The sequence below is a fragment of the Oryza brachyantha genome, chromosome 2, assembly GCF_000231095.2.
Source record: "Oryza brachyantha chromosome 2, ObraRS2, whole genome shotgun sequence".
NCBI classification, from domain to species: Eukaryota; Viridiplantae; Streptophyta; class Magnoliopsida; order Poales; family Poaceae; genus Oryza; species Oryza brachyantha.
In genome coordinates this window covers 16,307,969-16,324,406 of record NC_023164.2, presented here as the reverse complement: position 1 = coordinate 16,324,406, position 16,438 = coordinate 16,307,969, and the positions used below count along the sequence as shown (strand labels likewise).

The window sequence follows — 16,438 nt, the reverse complement described above, 5'->3', positions numbered from 1 at the left end:
ACTAATCCATGTGGTTAAACAGTTCGCTAAGCAGCAAGTCAGATTCATTTGATTCGGAAGGCTTGCCTTTTCACCGACAACCTGGTCAGATTAATTGGAATCTTTAGACAGAGAACATTATGTCAGTATTTTTTTTATATGCCTCTCTGGCGCCTTTAATTTGTCGTAATGCGATTCCATTGATGAAAGGGTATGATTTCCGAGCCAAATCCAATAGATTATAATGCAGCTTTGATTAATTACGTTGGAGTACGAATCGACAATGGGTCCATTTGGCGCTGTATACATCTGTCTTTTAGTAATTGTTCAAAACAGTGCATACATTTATGGGTATCACGATTAAAATTTGTAAATGGGTACTTCGGTAAACCTGAAATACATCACAAAATATCAGTTAGTTGGTCTCCTACATTGATGTAAAACCCTTTTCCCCTGAACATCAAAAAACTTTTCTGTTGAAAATATTACTACTAGAATTAGAAAGCAGTAGTAGCAAACAGAGCACAACTCTGACGGCCTTTCAAACCCTAAAGAAAAGGGGACGAGAGAATTAATAAAGCTACAAATGTGCGATTAAACGCTCGCCACCACCGAGATGACGAGTGCAAGCACTGCTTGTGTTTATTAGCTGTGTCACCGTCATTTTCCACTTGATTTTTCTTACTATGGTTTGCTAACTGGTGATTGCCATGTCATCTGTAACAATTAACTCGCCATTAGAGGAAAAAAAAAGGCACACAAGAAAGCAATCAAAGCATGCATATTTATGGCGTGAGAGCTTTTTTTTTTCTTTTTGTTTCCTCCTACATTTGCGGTTTTGCATTCGTTTGTCATGGAGAAAGGTTTACCACATGTTTTCAGCTCAGCCGCACTTTGGAGTTTCGACAGAAACGCTAAACGCTCGGCCCTGGGTACGTAAGCTAATGTCGCTCCTTTTCAATTTCACCATCTCTATCGCCGTCATGATGGTTGATTTGCTGCCAACAAGACAATTACATCGGCGCACTTGGTGACTGATCCATCAAATTCTAGAAGGCGCTCTACCGTGCGTGATCTAAGGCCATCTCCAATGGATATCTATAAACTATTTATAAGATATATTATATAATTTTTAATAGAAGAGATTTATCTCTTAATCAAGAGATAGTATCATGCACATATTTTAATGTCAAGTGAGGATGACTTATAGGGTCATTTATATTATAAGCTACTTGCTAAGAGCTAAACCACCATTGAAGAAGTTATCTTTTAAAGGCTTAAAGATAGTTTGTTATCTCTATTATTGGAGGTGGTCTAAGGAAAGGAAAAGGATAATTTTGTAGAGAAAACCAAAACAATAAAAAAGGGAAACATCTATATATATTTATATATTCTGGAGAAAATATTCAAGTCACCCTTTCGCTTAAGTTCATCTTATGTCATCTCATCTTAACTTTTTTATCTTTTTGTTTGTCTCTTTAGTCAACCTTTCCCATCAATGTGTTGTTATAAATGGCACGGGACGATGATTTTTCCACGCTTATACTAGGTGCTTTTGCACTCAATTCTGCTCACCATGGCAATGGTTCTTTAGGGTGTTTTTGGCCTGTCGTCATCTCGGCATCCATAGTGTCATCTTCCAGCAAAGAGGGGTAAAGAGAAGGACACTGCTATGCAAGTCATGTAACGGTGGGAGGGGCCGCCGCCATTTGATGATTTGAGATGGAGAGGGGGCAAGCAGTGAAGGAAAAGGTAGTCATGGTTGAGCGAAAAAAAAAGAAGGGGGTGATTATTTAGTTTTTCAGGTAAAAAAAGTGAAACATTATATTCCTAAATAAAAAATAATTTTTGAAACTTTTATATATGTATTAATGATTTAAAGCTAAGGCTAAAATTAAAAAAATCCTAAAATCTACTTTAGAAGTGAATGATCAGGCCACACCCATGGCAAGAAAGGGGAAAGAAGCTTGGCAAATCAAGAAGGTTGAGAGGCATAAAAAAAAGGGGTAAAATGGTTAGAAATTAGCTAGAATGGCCACAAGAGCTAAGGAAGGGGTAAGCATGGATACAATAAAAATGTGACTATCAAATAATCTTATTTTTTTAAGGAAGAGCTAGAGAAGTGATTGACTTTTCAAATCTTGAAGAATACCTTGTCATATCTCAACTCGTCCTCAAAGACTACCCTTGATATACTTAGCAACTCATACATAAAATTTGTTTTATACGTGGGATGTTAGACCATACCAATTACTCCAAAGATTTATAATTTTGTCATACAAATCATCCATTATTTCACTCACATCGATGAAAACAACGTGGGAATTCATGTACGTATATCGTTAGTTTTGAAACAATATAAAAGTTGAAAGAAGGAATCAATAATGGTATTTTGTTTCTTTTAGATAATAATGGCATTTTGTTTGGACGGTGGAAGAGTTAGCTTCCACATCTATAACTATGGTCTATAGATATAAACACAAATATTTAATTTTGCGCATTAAGATTTGATGGAATCATATTCCCGCAGCTCCGCCGCCGCGCTGTACCAAAGAAATTTAATTTAAGGGTATCTAGTTTACTACATTAGGAAATAAATTAAGGCAGATATAAGGACGGGCGATAATTAAACACAGGTGCAAAAGCCAAAAGGATGTACCTAACCAACACGTGGGTTTGCCTCTTACGATCTGCAACTTTCTTTGGTCTATTCTGATCAACCGAGTGTCGCAATCTGTTTTTTTTTCTCCTAACCTCCACTGAATGATGTCTTTCTTATGCAAGGGTGTGGTGCGAGCGAGCTGCACGCACTAGAGCCACAGTAGCTGCTGTTTGCCTCTCAACCACCCATTTTTTCTGTTGCCGTCTATTTCTTTGTTAATTTTGCTCTCGCCTTTTTCTTTTCTTTCTCTGCGTCCTTCTATTCGACATAGCCGAATAGCTTTGCACGGTACTAACATGCGACGATCGTCAAACCGCATATTTACAAATAAAAAATAATTTATAAATAACACTTTTATTGTATGTATTCTTAGCGATTAAAAGCTAAGCCTAAAAATATTTTGGTAAAAAACCCTAAATCAACTCTAAATTTAAGACTCTAAATTTAAGGTTAAAATTTTAAATTTTGGTTTATAAGTATAAACAAAAGCGAAAAGATATGGTGATAATTAATCATCTAGGCTCAAATTAATGATCATCCATCCTGTCAACGTCTAGTGGCATGCATCGCATGGTATTTTAGTTAATAACACTAAAATGATTGTAATACATTTGCTATTTTATCCTTCGTTCTCATAGACCGCGTCTTGTTTCCTACTTTTAGTTTAACGGTACAACAAGAAGTCCAACGTTTAGAACACCAAAATACTTCCCTAGTTCTTTTAAAAAAAAATGAATCGATACACGTGAAATTGAAAACAATCAAAACTCTTATGTACCAAATGGATAGATGCCTAACTTTCTACTCCCTTCATTTGACATTTTACATTTTAAGATAACTTTCCAAATACTTAGTTTAAAAAGAAAAATGACATGCGTAGATCTGTCTTCAGAAAACTATAAAGCTATTAGATTTTACATGTTTATTTTAACATACAGTTAAAGTTTTAAAAGTTACAATCAAATCTTACTGCATAAATGTTAAATACTACTTCATCCATCTCATATTGTAGATTTTTTGTTTAATGCCAGATTCATCGATTAATCAATATATAATATATATTATTAGTACATATATCTAGATTCATTAGCAACTACAAAACTAATTTGTAAACGAAACATATTTTTTCAAAAAAAATTTTATGTACATATCCTTAGTGATATAAAAGCTAAGGGTGAAAAATATACTTTGATGACTCAAAATCAACTCTAAATTTAAGGTTGAAAAATTAATTTTTGGCTTATAAGCATAAACATAAGCGAAAATATGGGGATACTAAGAGCAATCCCATCAGCTTATTTAAATTTGATCATCTATATTGTTATTTGGATAGTCATCTAAAATAGATTTTCTCTTTATTTTAGTTATCCCTCAATAGAACATTCATATTCCTTTTTTCACATATATATATATATATATATATAATATTTTGCAACCATTTTATCTCATGTTGTTCTTGCTCTCTACTCCTATAATTGTATGTTAATATGTGGAGTGAGAAGAGAAACTTTAAATATGGAGATTCTCTTTTTAATATGGAGAATTGTTCTATTTTCAGAGGATGGAATAGAATATCTGCTAAATAACTTTTTTTCTCCATATCCTTAATTTTTAAGATGGAGAGTGAAATGGAGTATCCGTTGTGAACGCTCTCAGCATTGCTAGAGGAAAGAAAAAAGGAATATATAAACGGATAGCAAGTGTCGCCTTCCTGCTCTGACAGTAAGCAAGCGCCTGCGCTTCACTTCTCACGGCATGCATCTGCATCGGAACGACATGAACAGCACTTCCAAGCGAGGCCCTGAAGTCCGCGGTGGACCTCCTACTGGAACTGGGAAGCTAGAGAGCCTCGCTGGATTTTTTTTCAGCTAAAGAATACGACGTGTGCCCGAAAAGGTGTGTTATCCTGAAGCCGTCAGTCCCCCGCTTTTCCCTTCCGGACCGATCGCGTTATCCTGAGGAATCGATTCCTCCACTGCTTCATCCGAGTGACCTGACCCCAGAACCTCCAGCAATCTCACAGGATGTGATCATTGTACTACTGGCCATGTCACACAATTGGTCCCATCATGCTTAGGAATTTTTTGATGTAGCTACTGTTTCCAAATGCTGTTCCCAGTCACCGGGGAACAAAATTAAAGCCTAGCAACTCCCCCACTCAGCCCCTGCACTAAAAGATTGTTCCCACAATTAATTAGGCATGTAGATAGGTGAATCGAACGAAAACGACTTTCACGTGACTGTGTTATTAACCTATATAACCATCAAATCCTGGATTTATATGTTAGTGATAAAGGTACGACGATTTTAACTACAGAGGAGAAGGTCATGGTGCTCGATCGATGATGTGGCGAGAGGCAGCAGTAGAAGCAGACGATCCGGCCGGGCAGATGGATCATCCATCGATCAGTGTAGAAGCTGACAAAACAAGGCCACGTGATGATGCAACGACTGATGGAAAGTGGCTTGACAATGCCAGCCTGATCACTTCCTTTGCTGTATAATACTTTTGCAAGAGCGATCGGCAAGGGAGCACGGCGTCGGTATGGTCAGCCCAACCGGGTGCTATCCGAGTGTCCGGGCGCCAACGGAAGAAGCTAAACCGGCTTTTTTGTTGGATGGAGGATTGATCGCATCGCACCCTACGCCTTCCCTCTGGCTTCTCTCTGGCGTGCAAAAAATGCTTAAAATGGAAAAACTTTTACCATATAATATACCGATGATATATACAACCAATATAAGTGATCCAGTTATGTATATTGACTCATGTGTTATCGGCATAGAAATAATTTGGTAGATTAGTCTTTTTATGTTACTGTCCACTCGAACCAGAGACGGGTTGCTGAGATGCCACACACGAGTCACGAAAAAAGGGGAGAAATCACGTTGCCTCCTCGCATGCTATTGTCTGCTTGCTGTTGTGGATCGATTTCATGCATGGTTGGATTGAAGCTAAATCAACATGTTACAAATACTCTTTTTAGTATTATGGTAAATTATGAATGTGCCATTGCATATACTGGCAGTATATACTACCAATATATTAATTTTAATGTAAAGTCTTCTTATTGACTATTGATCAGTCTCGTGAAAATTTGTTAAAGTTCTATATTTTGCTTTCTCCCCCGTTTCGACATTTGTTAAAGCTAAACTTATTTTGGAATGGGTGTGCCTATGAAATATACTTTATAAACCATTCATCCACTAGAATGATGCAAATCAACATCATTATGACGATAAACCAAAATTGCAAGTATTAACTTATAATATAGATTTCAAAAAAAAAACTTGTAATATGATTGCAGTTCTCAATAATAACGTTGTTATAACAATTGAAGAAACTAAAACAACAACAATATAAAACTACTATAACTACCTCAAATAAGAACAAAAAATCAACGGCTCTAGAGACAGTGCTTAAAAGAAAGATGAGACGGCAACTAAAGAACACGGTAACAACCAAAATTACCAAGGCAAATAAAGAACTAGGAACAAAACATCCAACCAACTAACTAGGAGTAATAGATTTTCATCATTTATAAGTATTTATAGGTTCAGGAGCAATCTAATCGTCAGGTTAATTAAATAGATAAATCTAACTATAGATAAATCTACGGCTATCGATCGTTACCATTTAATCACGCCAACAACAAACTTCTTGTCCTATAGTACTCTACAATACAATATTTTTTGCTATAGTATTTCTACTGCAGTGCACCACGTTCGCAACTGATTTGCATGCTAAGTAGTTGTTGTAGCAACCGCAACTGATCCGGTCCCTCTTTCGAATGGAATGTAACTAAGGACCGCATGAAGTTTCATCCGTCTGTTCCGATGATTAACGGCTCAAATCTTCTAAACTGGGGGATAACACACGGGCACGACACGAGGACGAGGACGAAGGATGCGCCAATGTGCCAGCGGCCGCAGCGCCCCGTAACGTCTGCTTCTTGTCTCTGTGGCTGACAAAGACGCGGGGCGCTCTCCCGGCGGGCGGGCAATCGCAGCATGGGCAATCCAGGCGCGCCCTGCAGCATCCATGCAGGATGGAAAACGGCCGAATACTCGGCCGTCTAGTCGGCCGTTTAATCGGTGACGGTAGTAAAACCGTTTCGTATCATCAGTATCGATGATATGGCCGTCATTTTGCATTTATGAACATTAAATTTCTATATTTAGATTAATCATCTGATTTTCCGTTTAATCGTCCACATAATCCGTATAAATAGAAAAGTCCACCTCACAATAAGTAATATATCTAGACTTAATATATTTTATTTTATTTTGTTTGGCATTTCTATCATTGGCAACTAATTATACTTATATTTGTGCTTATGTTTACTACCATTTTATATTTTATAATAATTTATTTATGATTTATAATAAAAAAATAAACTACACATAATACTATTTGGCGTGAAATTGTACCCTTCATACGTCATGATTATTTTCATGGTTGCTTAAATTAATAATGGTATAAATACATCTATTTTATATGATATTAGACATTTAAATATCTCCAAAACAAATAGTAACACTAATGTATACATATATTAATACAAACGTTAAATTTCCGTATAATTTCGATTAGTCATCCGTATTCCGTTTAATCATTTGACGGTAACCTCCCCGTCCGACACCCGCGTTCCGTCTTCCACGACACTGTGCAGGATAAGTGGGTGTGCACCGCGCGCGCGACGCGAGCGAAGGCGGTGTGTGGTCCACCCCCTCGATCCTCGTGACGACGCGGGGGGGGGGGGTGCTTCTTCCCCCGCGTCCCGCGACAGCGACGCGCTTGACGGCCGGCCAACGATGTGGGCTGTTGCGTACTTGCGCTGATTGTGTGCGTGCTAGTATCATCCATGGCAATGCACGCTCCAGATGATGGTGACCTACATGCATTGTGTATATAGCTCTAGGCCTCTTGCTGGCAGACGTCCCTATTGGCATGCGAGTCAAGGACGTGATCGATCAGACCGGATGAGGTGAAACGAAATTGAAAAGGAATGGATTTGATTGATCCAAAGCGAATCTGGTCTTCTTGTGGGGCTAGGAGTATTCAGGCGACGTTCGGTTCGGTCGAGATCGAGCAGGGGTGAGGTGAGGGTCCGACGCGGAGCTTGCCGCGACCGCCGGGTGCTCCTGCAATCCTTCCTCCTGCTGCATGGCCATGGCCGATCGATCGATGTCGCCGACACTTGCAGCCAGCACCTCGCGTTCGACTTGTTTGGCAATGAGCACCACACCCACTCGAATCGCCAGTTCCAGTGCGACGATGCCCACCCAACTCACTCCATGGCTGCCTCGCCAACCGGCCAAGGATCCGTCCGCCGCGGCGCCGCGTGGCACCAGTTTCAGTGTTTCACCAACACGATGGCGTTGCGTTTTCGGCTTACCGTCAGGTGCCTGGATGATAGAGCAGGAAGATGTTTTGGGCCAACGCCAGCAATTTGGGCCGGACGGGGTTGCCGGCAAAAATTTAGTTGGGCTGGCTAATTAGTGGATCCTGTGATACCTATAGCGGTAGCAGCCCGAGAAGATGACGCAGCGGAAGCACCACCTTGGGAGTTGGGAGGGCTCGAGCTGGCCGGTGGAGGCGGCTGCTCATCTCCACGCCCGTTTTTTTTTTTTTTTTGACAAATCCATGCCGGTTGATCTCGTATCTGGCTTACTCCCAAGGTGGAGCACGTATGGAACATTGAAATTAGATCAACCACTTCATACAAGCCAATAAAAACGTGCATGCTTGCGTCTGCGATGCAATCAAAAGGCCATGGTTTTAACCAACTCCCGTTCAGGCTGTGTTCTTTCCGTCGAGAAAAGCTAAAAAATTATCGATTTATTGGTAGTTATTTAACATTATAAATGATAAAAATTAAAGAGCACTCTAAACTAAAAATATATTACGAATGTAAGATGATAAAATTTTGTTGCTCACTTCACCATTCTTGGCAAGGTCCATACTCCAAAGAAGGATACAATATTTAACTCTTCATCTTTTTGAAAGTTTTTTTTACGAATAACAATTTTATTTTTATTAGATGATAAAACATGAATAATACTTTATGTGTGACTAATTTTTTAAAAATTTGTTAAAAATTTTTCAAATAAGACGGATGGTCAAATGCTCGCCACAAAAACCGAAAAGTTGGTTTTTTTAGACGGAAGGAGTACGACCAGCTTTGTCACACCCAAACAAAGGATACTGCATACTCCCTCCATTAGGCTTGTTCGGTTTGGAGAAATTTTAACATATAGGATAAGAAAAGTAAAAAATATGGATGTATGGCAACGCCGATATGTAGGAATTTTTTTAAGAGGTTTGAATTAATTCTAAATTTAAGCTTTAAAATATAAATTTTGACTTATAAGTATAAGTATAGAGAAAAACTAAGTGATTTTTCGTGGTCACTGTGACAACAGTTGCCTCTTCTTCCTCCCCATGATCGATACTAGCCTGCTAGTACTACATAATCAAATCATTTTTAGGTTGTTTCACATAGATTAAGGATATGTAAAAGATTTTTAGTTACTTTAGTCGTAAATTTTTAAATTTTGAATTGATTAGATTTATTTTTTAATCATCTGATTTTCTATGAAATTATGGAAATGATTAAAATAGTATGAATCCGTGCATAAATATTTATATAGTGCTATAAAATTTTAATAATAAAAACACCTATAATTTAGGATGGAGTAAGTATTTTATATTGCGTCCACTTTAGAGCATACCACGAGTTCATCTATCTCATCATCCATCCTAAAGTTAAAAATGAGAGATAAAAAAATAGAGCTCCAACTAAACATCTATATCATCCTCTATTTTTAGATGTCATCTGTATTAGAAGAGAAAGACTCTATATTTAGATGTTTTCTTTATCCTCTAAAGAAATATATATGATGTCATATATAAATGATCTGCTGGAATAAAAGAGATATGAAAAATAAAACTGTTTTAGATGATATAGATGACCAAATTTAAATGAGTTGTTAGGGACGCCGTTACCCATGATAATAAAGCTGTTCCCTAGTGCTGGTTGTCTCCTAATCACCCCCCACGGACGTCGACCTCGCGCAGATTTTGTATTGAATTATTGGAGGAGGTGGCTAAACCGCAATCCGACGGGACCGCCCTTTCCTTCCATCGATCCATGCTCCTGTTCCTTTGCCGCTGTCCGTTGCTTCCTTCGCAAAGCCTCCCCCACTTGACCGCCCCACGCCCACGCACACGGCACACCCATCCATCGATCCGCGACGCACCGCGCGGCGGTTCAGCCTCGTGCCGCGTTCGCTTCCCCCACACCCCCGCGGACGCTGAGTCGCTGACGCGTGAGCCCCGTGGTGACAGGGCGGTGTGGGGACCGGGAAAGGCGAAGGGTGGCGTGGCTCGCGTGCGTGCGTGCGACGGAGGGAGCTCCAGCTTTTGACTTCGATCACGACGGCCCCGCTTGCGCACTCCACCGCTCCGCACCCGCAGACTCCTATCCGATCTGCCTGCCCGCCTCCTTTTTGCTGTTTCGTCCCTGCGATACTGCGGTTTCCCTTTGCGCTTATTCTTCATTTTCCTGGGAGCCCCAACCGTAGCACGCAATATTACATCATGGCCCAGAACGTGATACACACCTCACATTTCTAAGGTAGAAAAAACATTACCATGTAGATGAACTCCACAACGATGAAATATCACAACAAGAAGGCGTAAGAAAGTCCCCAATATTTGTCCCCAAAACATATTTTTATAAAATTAGTCTAGAAAACGATCTCCAAGAGTCTCCAATAACTAATCCTAAATTTATCTTGCTCCTAATATTGACCCAAAAATATGCTAGATCTAGAGTTCGTTTTGATATTCCCAATTACTGGCATCGCGCACCTTTTCTGTCTCTGCGCGCGCGCTTTTTCCATCTTGCCCACACGCTATTTCTTTCTTTGCCTTTGCTCGCGCACGTCCTTCGTCGCCTCCATTGACGGCCACCTCCGCCCGCGAGTTTCTCCGTCCCTCCATCCAGGCATCACCTCAACCGAGGGCGCCGCCTCCATCTAGGCTACCAGATTCGTCTGGGCATCGTTCACAGCAAGAGAAAGTAGATGGGCTGGCCAAGATTCCACCATGGCCGATTCTGTTCATCAAAGAAAAGACACGTCGTCCTGACTGATCTCGCATGTGCACCGAACAGATAAAAACAGCTTAACTAACTACCAGCCCCACTCCTAGATAAACTAACTAATTTTAGAAATTCAAATATATGAATACTCTTGGACTTGAAGAAGATTTAGGGAGAAACTTTTTATAGAATAACTCCCAATACAGTAATTTTAGAAACCAAATTTTAGCAATCTCTTGGAGATGCTCTAAGTGTAGGTCTTTCTTTCAGCTCTAGATGACCATCTTTTGCCTATTTGAAGAAAATAAAATATGAAATGGCATATTTATAAATAAATAATAATTTATATGTGTTCTTAGTAATTTAAAAATAGACTATGATAAAATAAATCTCAAATTTAACTCTGATTTTAAGTTTAAAAATTTAAATTTTAGATTATAAGTATAAAAAGTGAAAAGATAAGGCTGCTGCACTATAAGATATATTTTTTTTGAAAATCAGAGAAAAAATATAATCATAAGTGGGCGTGCTATATCCTTAGGTAGCATCAACATTTGCACATTGGAAAGACCTATGCTAAAAATGTATAAATGAAAAAGCTATTCTATTTAGGCCGTGTTCTTATGTGGGTTTTGTAACCGACACGTAAAACGTACCCGCAGATTAACTTATGATTAATGAATTATTAGCTATGGATTGATATGGTATTTCAAATAAAATTTCCTATATAATATTTTTGCAAAAAGATACTCTGTTTAACATTTCCGAAAAAGTGCATATGAAAAAGAGAAAATTTGGGTCAGTTCATTAGGGCAAAGACAGGGTATTATTCACATTATGTGGCGTCATCCTTAAGAAAAGAAAAAGGAAAAAAAGTAAATAATTGCAAAACTTGCACATTGGGAGGACCTAAGCGCAAAATGTATCACAAACCTCAAAGCCGTCAAACGCGTCGTTTGCCAATCGAAGTTGGGAAATGAAGTCCACCACCAACCTTCTCGCCGGCGCCGGCGACGCCGTCGCGCCCGCGGCTGCCACGGCGCCGCCGGTGGCCATGGATATAGGGGATCCCTCTGGCTCCCTTGTAGATGGGGCCTGCGACGGGGACCCCCGCGCCGCTCTCCTCCGGCTGGTTGCTCTCGGCGACCGCATGGCTGCCGTTCGGCGCCGCATCGCCGCATCTATGTCCGGGGAATCTGAGCCCCTCTCTTCCGCCGACATCCACTCCGTCTCCTCCGAGATCTCCTCCGCGGCTCACCTCGTCGTCCTCAACGCTGCCTCGCTCCTCTCTTCCGCTATCCCCTTTCGGGCTCCATCTCCATCTCCGCCTCCGCCCCCTCCCGCTCCGGTCCAGGAGCTCCCTCCTGTGGTCCCCGTTCCCCAAGAGCTCTCGCAAGAGGCAGCCAAGGGCGACGGCGACTACGACGTCGTCGAGCTCGACGCCTCCGAGCTGCTCGCGGAGCATGTGCACTTCTGCGACATCTGCGGCAAGGGGTTCCGCCGCGACGCCAACCTCAGGATGCACATGCGCGCGCACGGCGACCGCTTCAAGACCTTGGACGCGCTCTCCCGGCCCGGCCAGCCGAAGCAGCCTGCCGGCCGCGAGGTGCGGTTCTCCTGCCCTTACGCTGGCTGCAACCGGAACCGTGCGCACCGCCGCTTCCGGCCGCTCAAGTCGGCTGTGTGCGCGCGCAACCACTTCCGCCGGAGCCACTGCCCCAAGCTCTACGCCTGCGAGCGGTGCGGCGGCAAGAAGCGATTCGCTGTTCTTGCCGACCTCCGGAGCCACCTCCGCCACTGCGGCGAGGAGGCGCAGTGGCGCTGCTCCTGCGGCACCACCTTCTCCCGCAAGGATAAGCTGTTCGGCCATCTCGCCCTGTTCGAAGGCCATAAGCCAGCGATCGCCGAGCCGAACAAGGGTGTGGTGACAGCACCTGCAGAGGCATCATCGATTTCTATGATGGAGGAAGGCGGAGTTGACGCGAACTGTGACCGGGAGGAGGACGACGAGGGTGGCTTTGATCCGGAGTTCTTCCAGGAGTGGATGGAGGAGCTCAGAGGTGGTGCTGTTACCCCCAATTGGTCTGGGCCCTCAGAAGTTGGACACTGACATTGGAACAAGAGCAATTTGGGTAAGATCTTCATCTTCCTGCCATTTTGCCTTCTTGTTAAAATACATATTTAATGAAATTTGGTTAAGATACTGGCGATAGGAACTAGCTAATAGGAACCCTTTCAAAGTTAGAAAGAAAGAAAACGCAAGTGCCGATTGTTATCTTGTTCTGCTACTCACTGAAATCATGATGCAATGGATATGCCCACTTGATTGCCCCAAACATAACCCTCATAGACAGATCATGTTCATCTACGCGACTAACTTGAGTATGTAAGATGTTCGTGGAGAGACTGTCTGTTACTCATCTTAATTTATAGTAGGGAGGCTGCGATGAATGTAAGCTGAATGCAAGGTTGGGAGAACTGAACTTACAAAGTCAGTAGGGGAAAAATTCTGTATTTGTTTAGCTGGTTCATTCTGCTGATTCTTTTAAATGCATTTGTCTATAGATCTTCAAATACTAAATCTTTTTCCCTTTTCCTTCTTGAATATGTGAATTCAATGTATTCATGCTCATGTTTTAGGTTAGACCAGAAAATAAGAGTATGAATTAATTTATGTGTGCAACCCTTGTAATATAATGTATGGAAGGTCTTTCGACCCTTTAATGGTTGCTGCAATTTTTTTTGTGGGTTTCTCCTCACCAATGGCACCCTTGTTTGCTCTATGTTCTATTGATTAGGTTATATATATGTATATATAGCCTATATTTTCTCTAATGTGATACTATATATAGGCTGCTAATAGTTAGGGTTTCTGTACGTACGAAAGGATAACATCGTGCATGGTAGTATGGCATTTGTCTTGAATTTATTGGCCGTTCGCCTATTGGCGCGTATTGATAGGAATCTTTCTGCTGACCAGCAAGGTTGTAATGTGATCTTTCTCAAATTAGCTTCTGTTGTCGCCTAGTGTTTTTGTTTTTGAATTAATAATAGGTATCAAAGTTAGTCGTTTCAAGCTGTGCTCTATTTTATGAGACGTTTCCCGCCTTTTTATATACCTGTTGCCAAAATATTTTTCTTTTCTTCTGCATATGCTTTCATCACAGTGCTTATTAACTGTGGTTATTTTCCTTACATATGCTTTGTTTTCTCTCTATGTGCAAAAATTGTGAAGTATCAGGCATTTCATTCAATATTACTGTTCACCAATGTATTTTGGTATTTCACTTGTAAGGAAAGTTTTATTTGTAAAATTTATTGCTTTTCATCATGCAAATGTTAAGAATGCCATCTATCTAGAGAGTTTTATGTGTCCTTGTTCATCTCACACAAATGAGAGTAATATGGGTTATATCGCTCTCGCCCATGTGTGTTAACTGTGAGGTATACTGGATGAGATAAATTTGGACCACCATTCCCTAATTTGAACCTCTTGTTTCACATGATCTGACTAATCATGTACAATGGTTTTCTGCTGACCTCGAGGTTACAGGTCATCCTTAATTCTAAACGCATTATGCTTTCTACAGACCAAATTAGAAAAGAGCTTACCATACAGTACATAAAACCATATTGTTTTACTAACTCAAAAGTGGGAGGGATATTATCATGAGGAATAAAGATCCCTTGGTACCTTACATGTTTATATAACCATATTGGTCAGTTTGATAAGGTTATATCTCATTTTGACTGGATGCAATCCATCATTTGGCTGCTGTGATTGAGAATCTCTTTATTACCTCAAAAGAGAGATGGTGTACTAAAAAGGGGGTCTTACTAGTAAATCTATATTAGGCATAGCTACTAAAATGTTTGCTAATTGTGATCTCATTAATAAAAATGCCATGCTGTGTTGCAGGCTTATGGTATGAAGGCTTGCGGCTAAGTGACTGGAAAGGTGAATGAAGAAGGGGGTCTTATGAAGAACGGAGATGCTTCCTTCCCTCGTGTGTGTGCACGGGGCGTGCCTCTGCGTGCGCTCGTTGTGGCGCACTGCTTTTGCACATCCTCTCTCTCTTCCTCTCAGTCCACCTGGCCTCACCTCTTTTACCGTTCGCTGTTGCTCTAGCTGCTATGCAGCTATACCAGACCTGTTCGTTTTCTTTAGCGACCCATGAGAAGAACCTTCATAACCTGGAAATACCAAATGGTCAAAGATGTTAGTCGTTGGTACATCGTGTTGTATGCTCGCTGTTTGTCTTTCTGGATGCTTGCAGGTAGAGGTTGGAATGGGCCAAGCCCCGTGGGTTTTTTCAATTTTAGCTCAAAACTCTATATAATTTTATTTTAAACCCATTTTAAACCCGGTCCTTAAATTTTATAGGCAAAATGGTTAGGTTTATTACCACCCCTAGATGCAGGCATGCAGCTTACTTACGCCACAGGAGAACTGTGCATACATGGTACTCCCTCTGTCTAAAAAAACCAGAGAATTCTCTGGTTTTCGTGTCCATCATTTGACCATCCGTCTTATTTGAAAAGTTTTCAGGAAATTAGAAAAAAATTAGTCACACATAAAGTACTATTTATGATTTATTATTAATAAAAATAAAAATATCAATTGTAAAAAAATTTTGAATAAGACGAAAAGTCAAAAATTATAGGCAAAAAGTAAAATTTTGGTTTATTTTGGGACGGAGGGAGTATATATCAGGTTTACACTCATCGTTTTGGCTGCCGAAAATGCGGGCCCAAGGTAGGGTGATTATCCTGATAGCTGCGGAGATGCCGCATAAATTTGAATTAAAAAAATGGATCGTGCCGTCGTGGCGTGGGTGGGCAAACTACATGATATTATGTGATTATCACGCGATATTATGCCTATTTATCATGGTTTCTTTAATAGGAGTGATTGGAACGATAATTAATATGGATTTTGCAAAATCAACGATCATGGTTTTGGCGTCCAAACCATGCGACCCACGATTATCAGGGTAAATCACTATAAGTTTTTTAGATTTTTTTCAAATATTTCAGTTATATTTTCTAAACAGAACTGTGGCAAACTGCTATACGCACCCTGTCAGCTTGACCAATAATCATGATTATCATGACAATATCGTGATAAGTGCAAACCCTAATGTCTACGAGAAAATTGCTGTTTTGTATCCTCGAAATGTGGTTTCTCATTCCTGGTTTTGAATTCGTTAAAATAACATTCTCATACCAGTGCAACACGCTAAAATACCATTTTCATTCATTTCATGCCTAACAAAATGTAGCTGGGTCAAAATTTTATTTTCATTCATACCGGTGATCAGAGAATATTTTTAAGAAAAATTATTAAGCATATAATATCAAATTATGTGGATGAGTCAAGCCATATATTTATTACAAACCGAAATACATATGAAAAAATTATAGATGGACCAATAAACAACTCAATCATCATTTTAGGAGCTCCAATAATATTCGAGTAGTTCACTCGATTGACAGTTCAACAGTAGCACACCATAATTATAAATCTCTGCCCCAAAATAAATCAATCTTTTACTTTTTACCTATAATAATTAATTCTTTGTCTTATTAAAAAATTTTACGATTAATATTTTTGTTTTTATTAGATGATAAATCATTAATAGTATTTTACGTATGACTGAACATTTTTAATTCCTTAAAATTTTTTAAATAA

At 40.1% G+C, this 16,438-nt stretch overlaps 1 protein-coding gene across 1 annotated transcript; it reads left to right on the top strand.

The window, feature by feature from the left end:
* Window positions 1-11,722: 11,722 nt before the first annotated feature.
* LOC102709437 (protein EARLY HEADING DATE 2-like) lies at window positions 11,723-15,146 on the top strand. The gene is made up of 2 exons (XM_006648708.3): window positions 11,723-12,878; window positions 14,666-15,146. The coding sequence occupies exon 1, from the start codon at window positions 11,723-11,725 to the stop codon at window positions 12,854-12,856; it is 1,134 nt and encodes a 377-aa protein (XP_006648771.2). The 3' UTR covers window positions 12,857-12,878; window positions 14,666-15,146.
* The last annotated feature ends 1,292 nt before the right edge of the window (window positions 15,147-16,438 follow it).

What these genes read in the sequence shown, in the direction of transcription:
- LOC102709437 (XM_006648708.3), top strand. Translation starts at nt 11,723, where the DNA reads ATGAAGTCCACCACCAACCTTCTCGCCGGCGCCGGCGACGCCGTCGCG.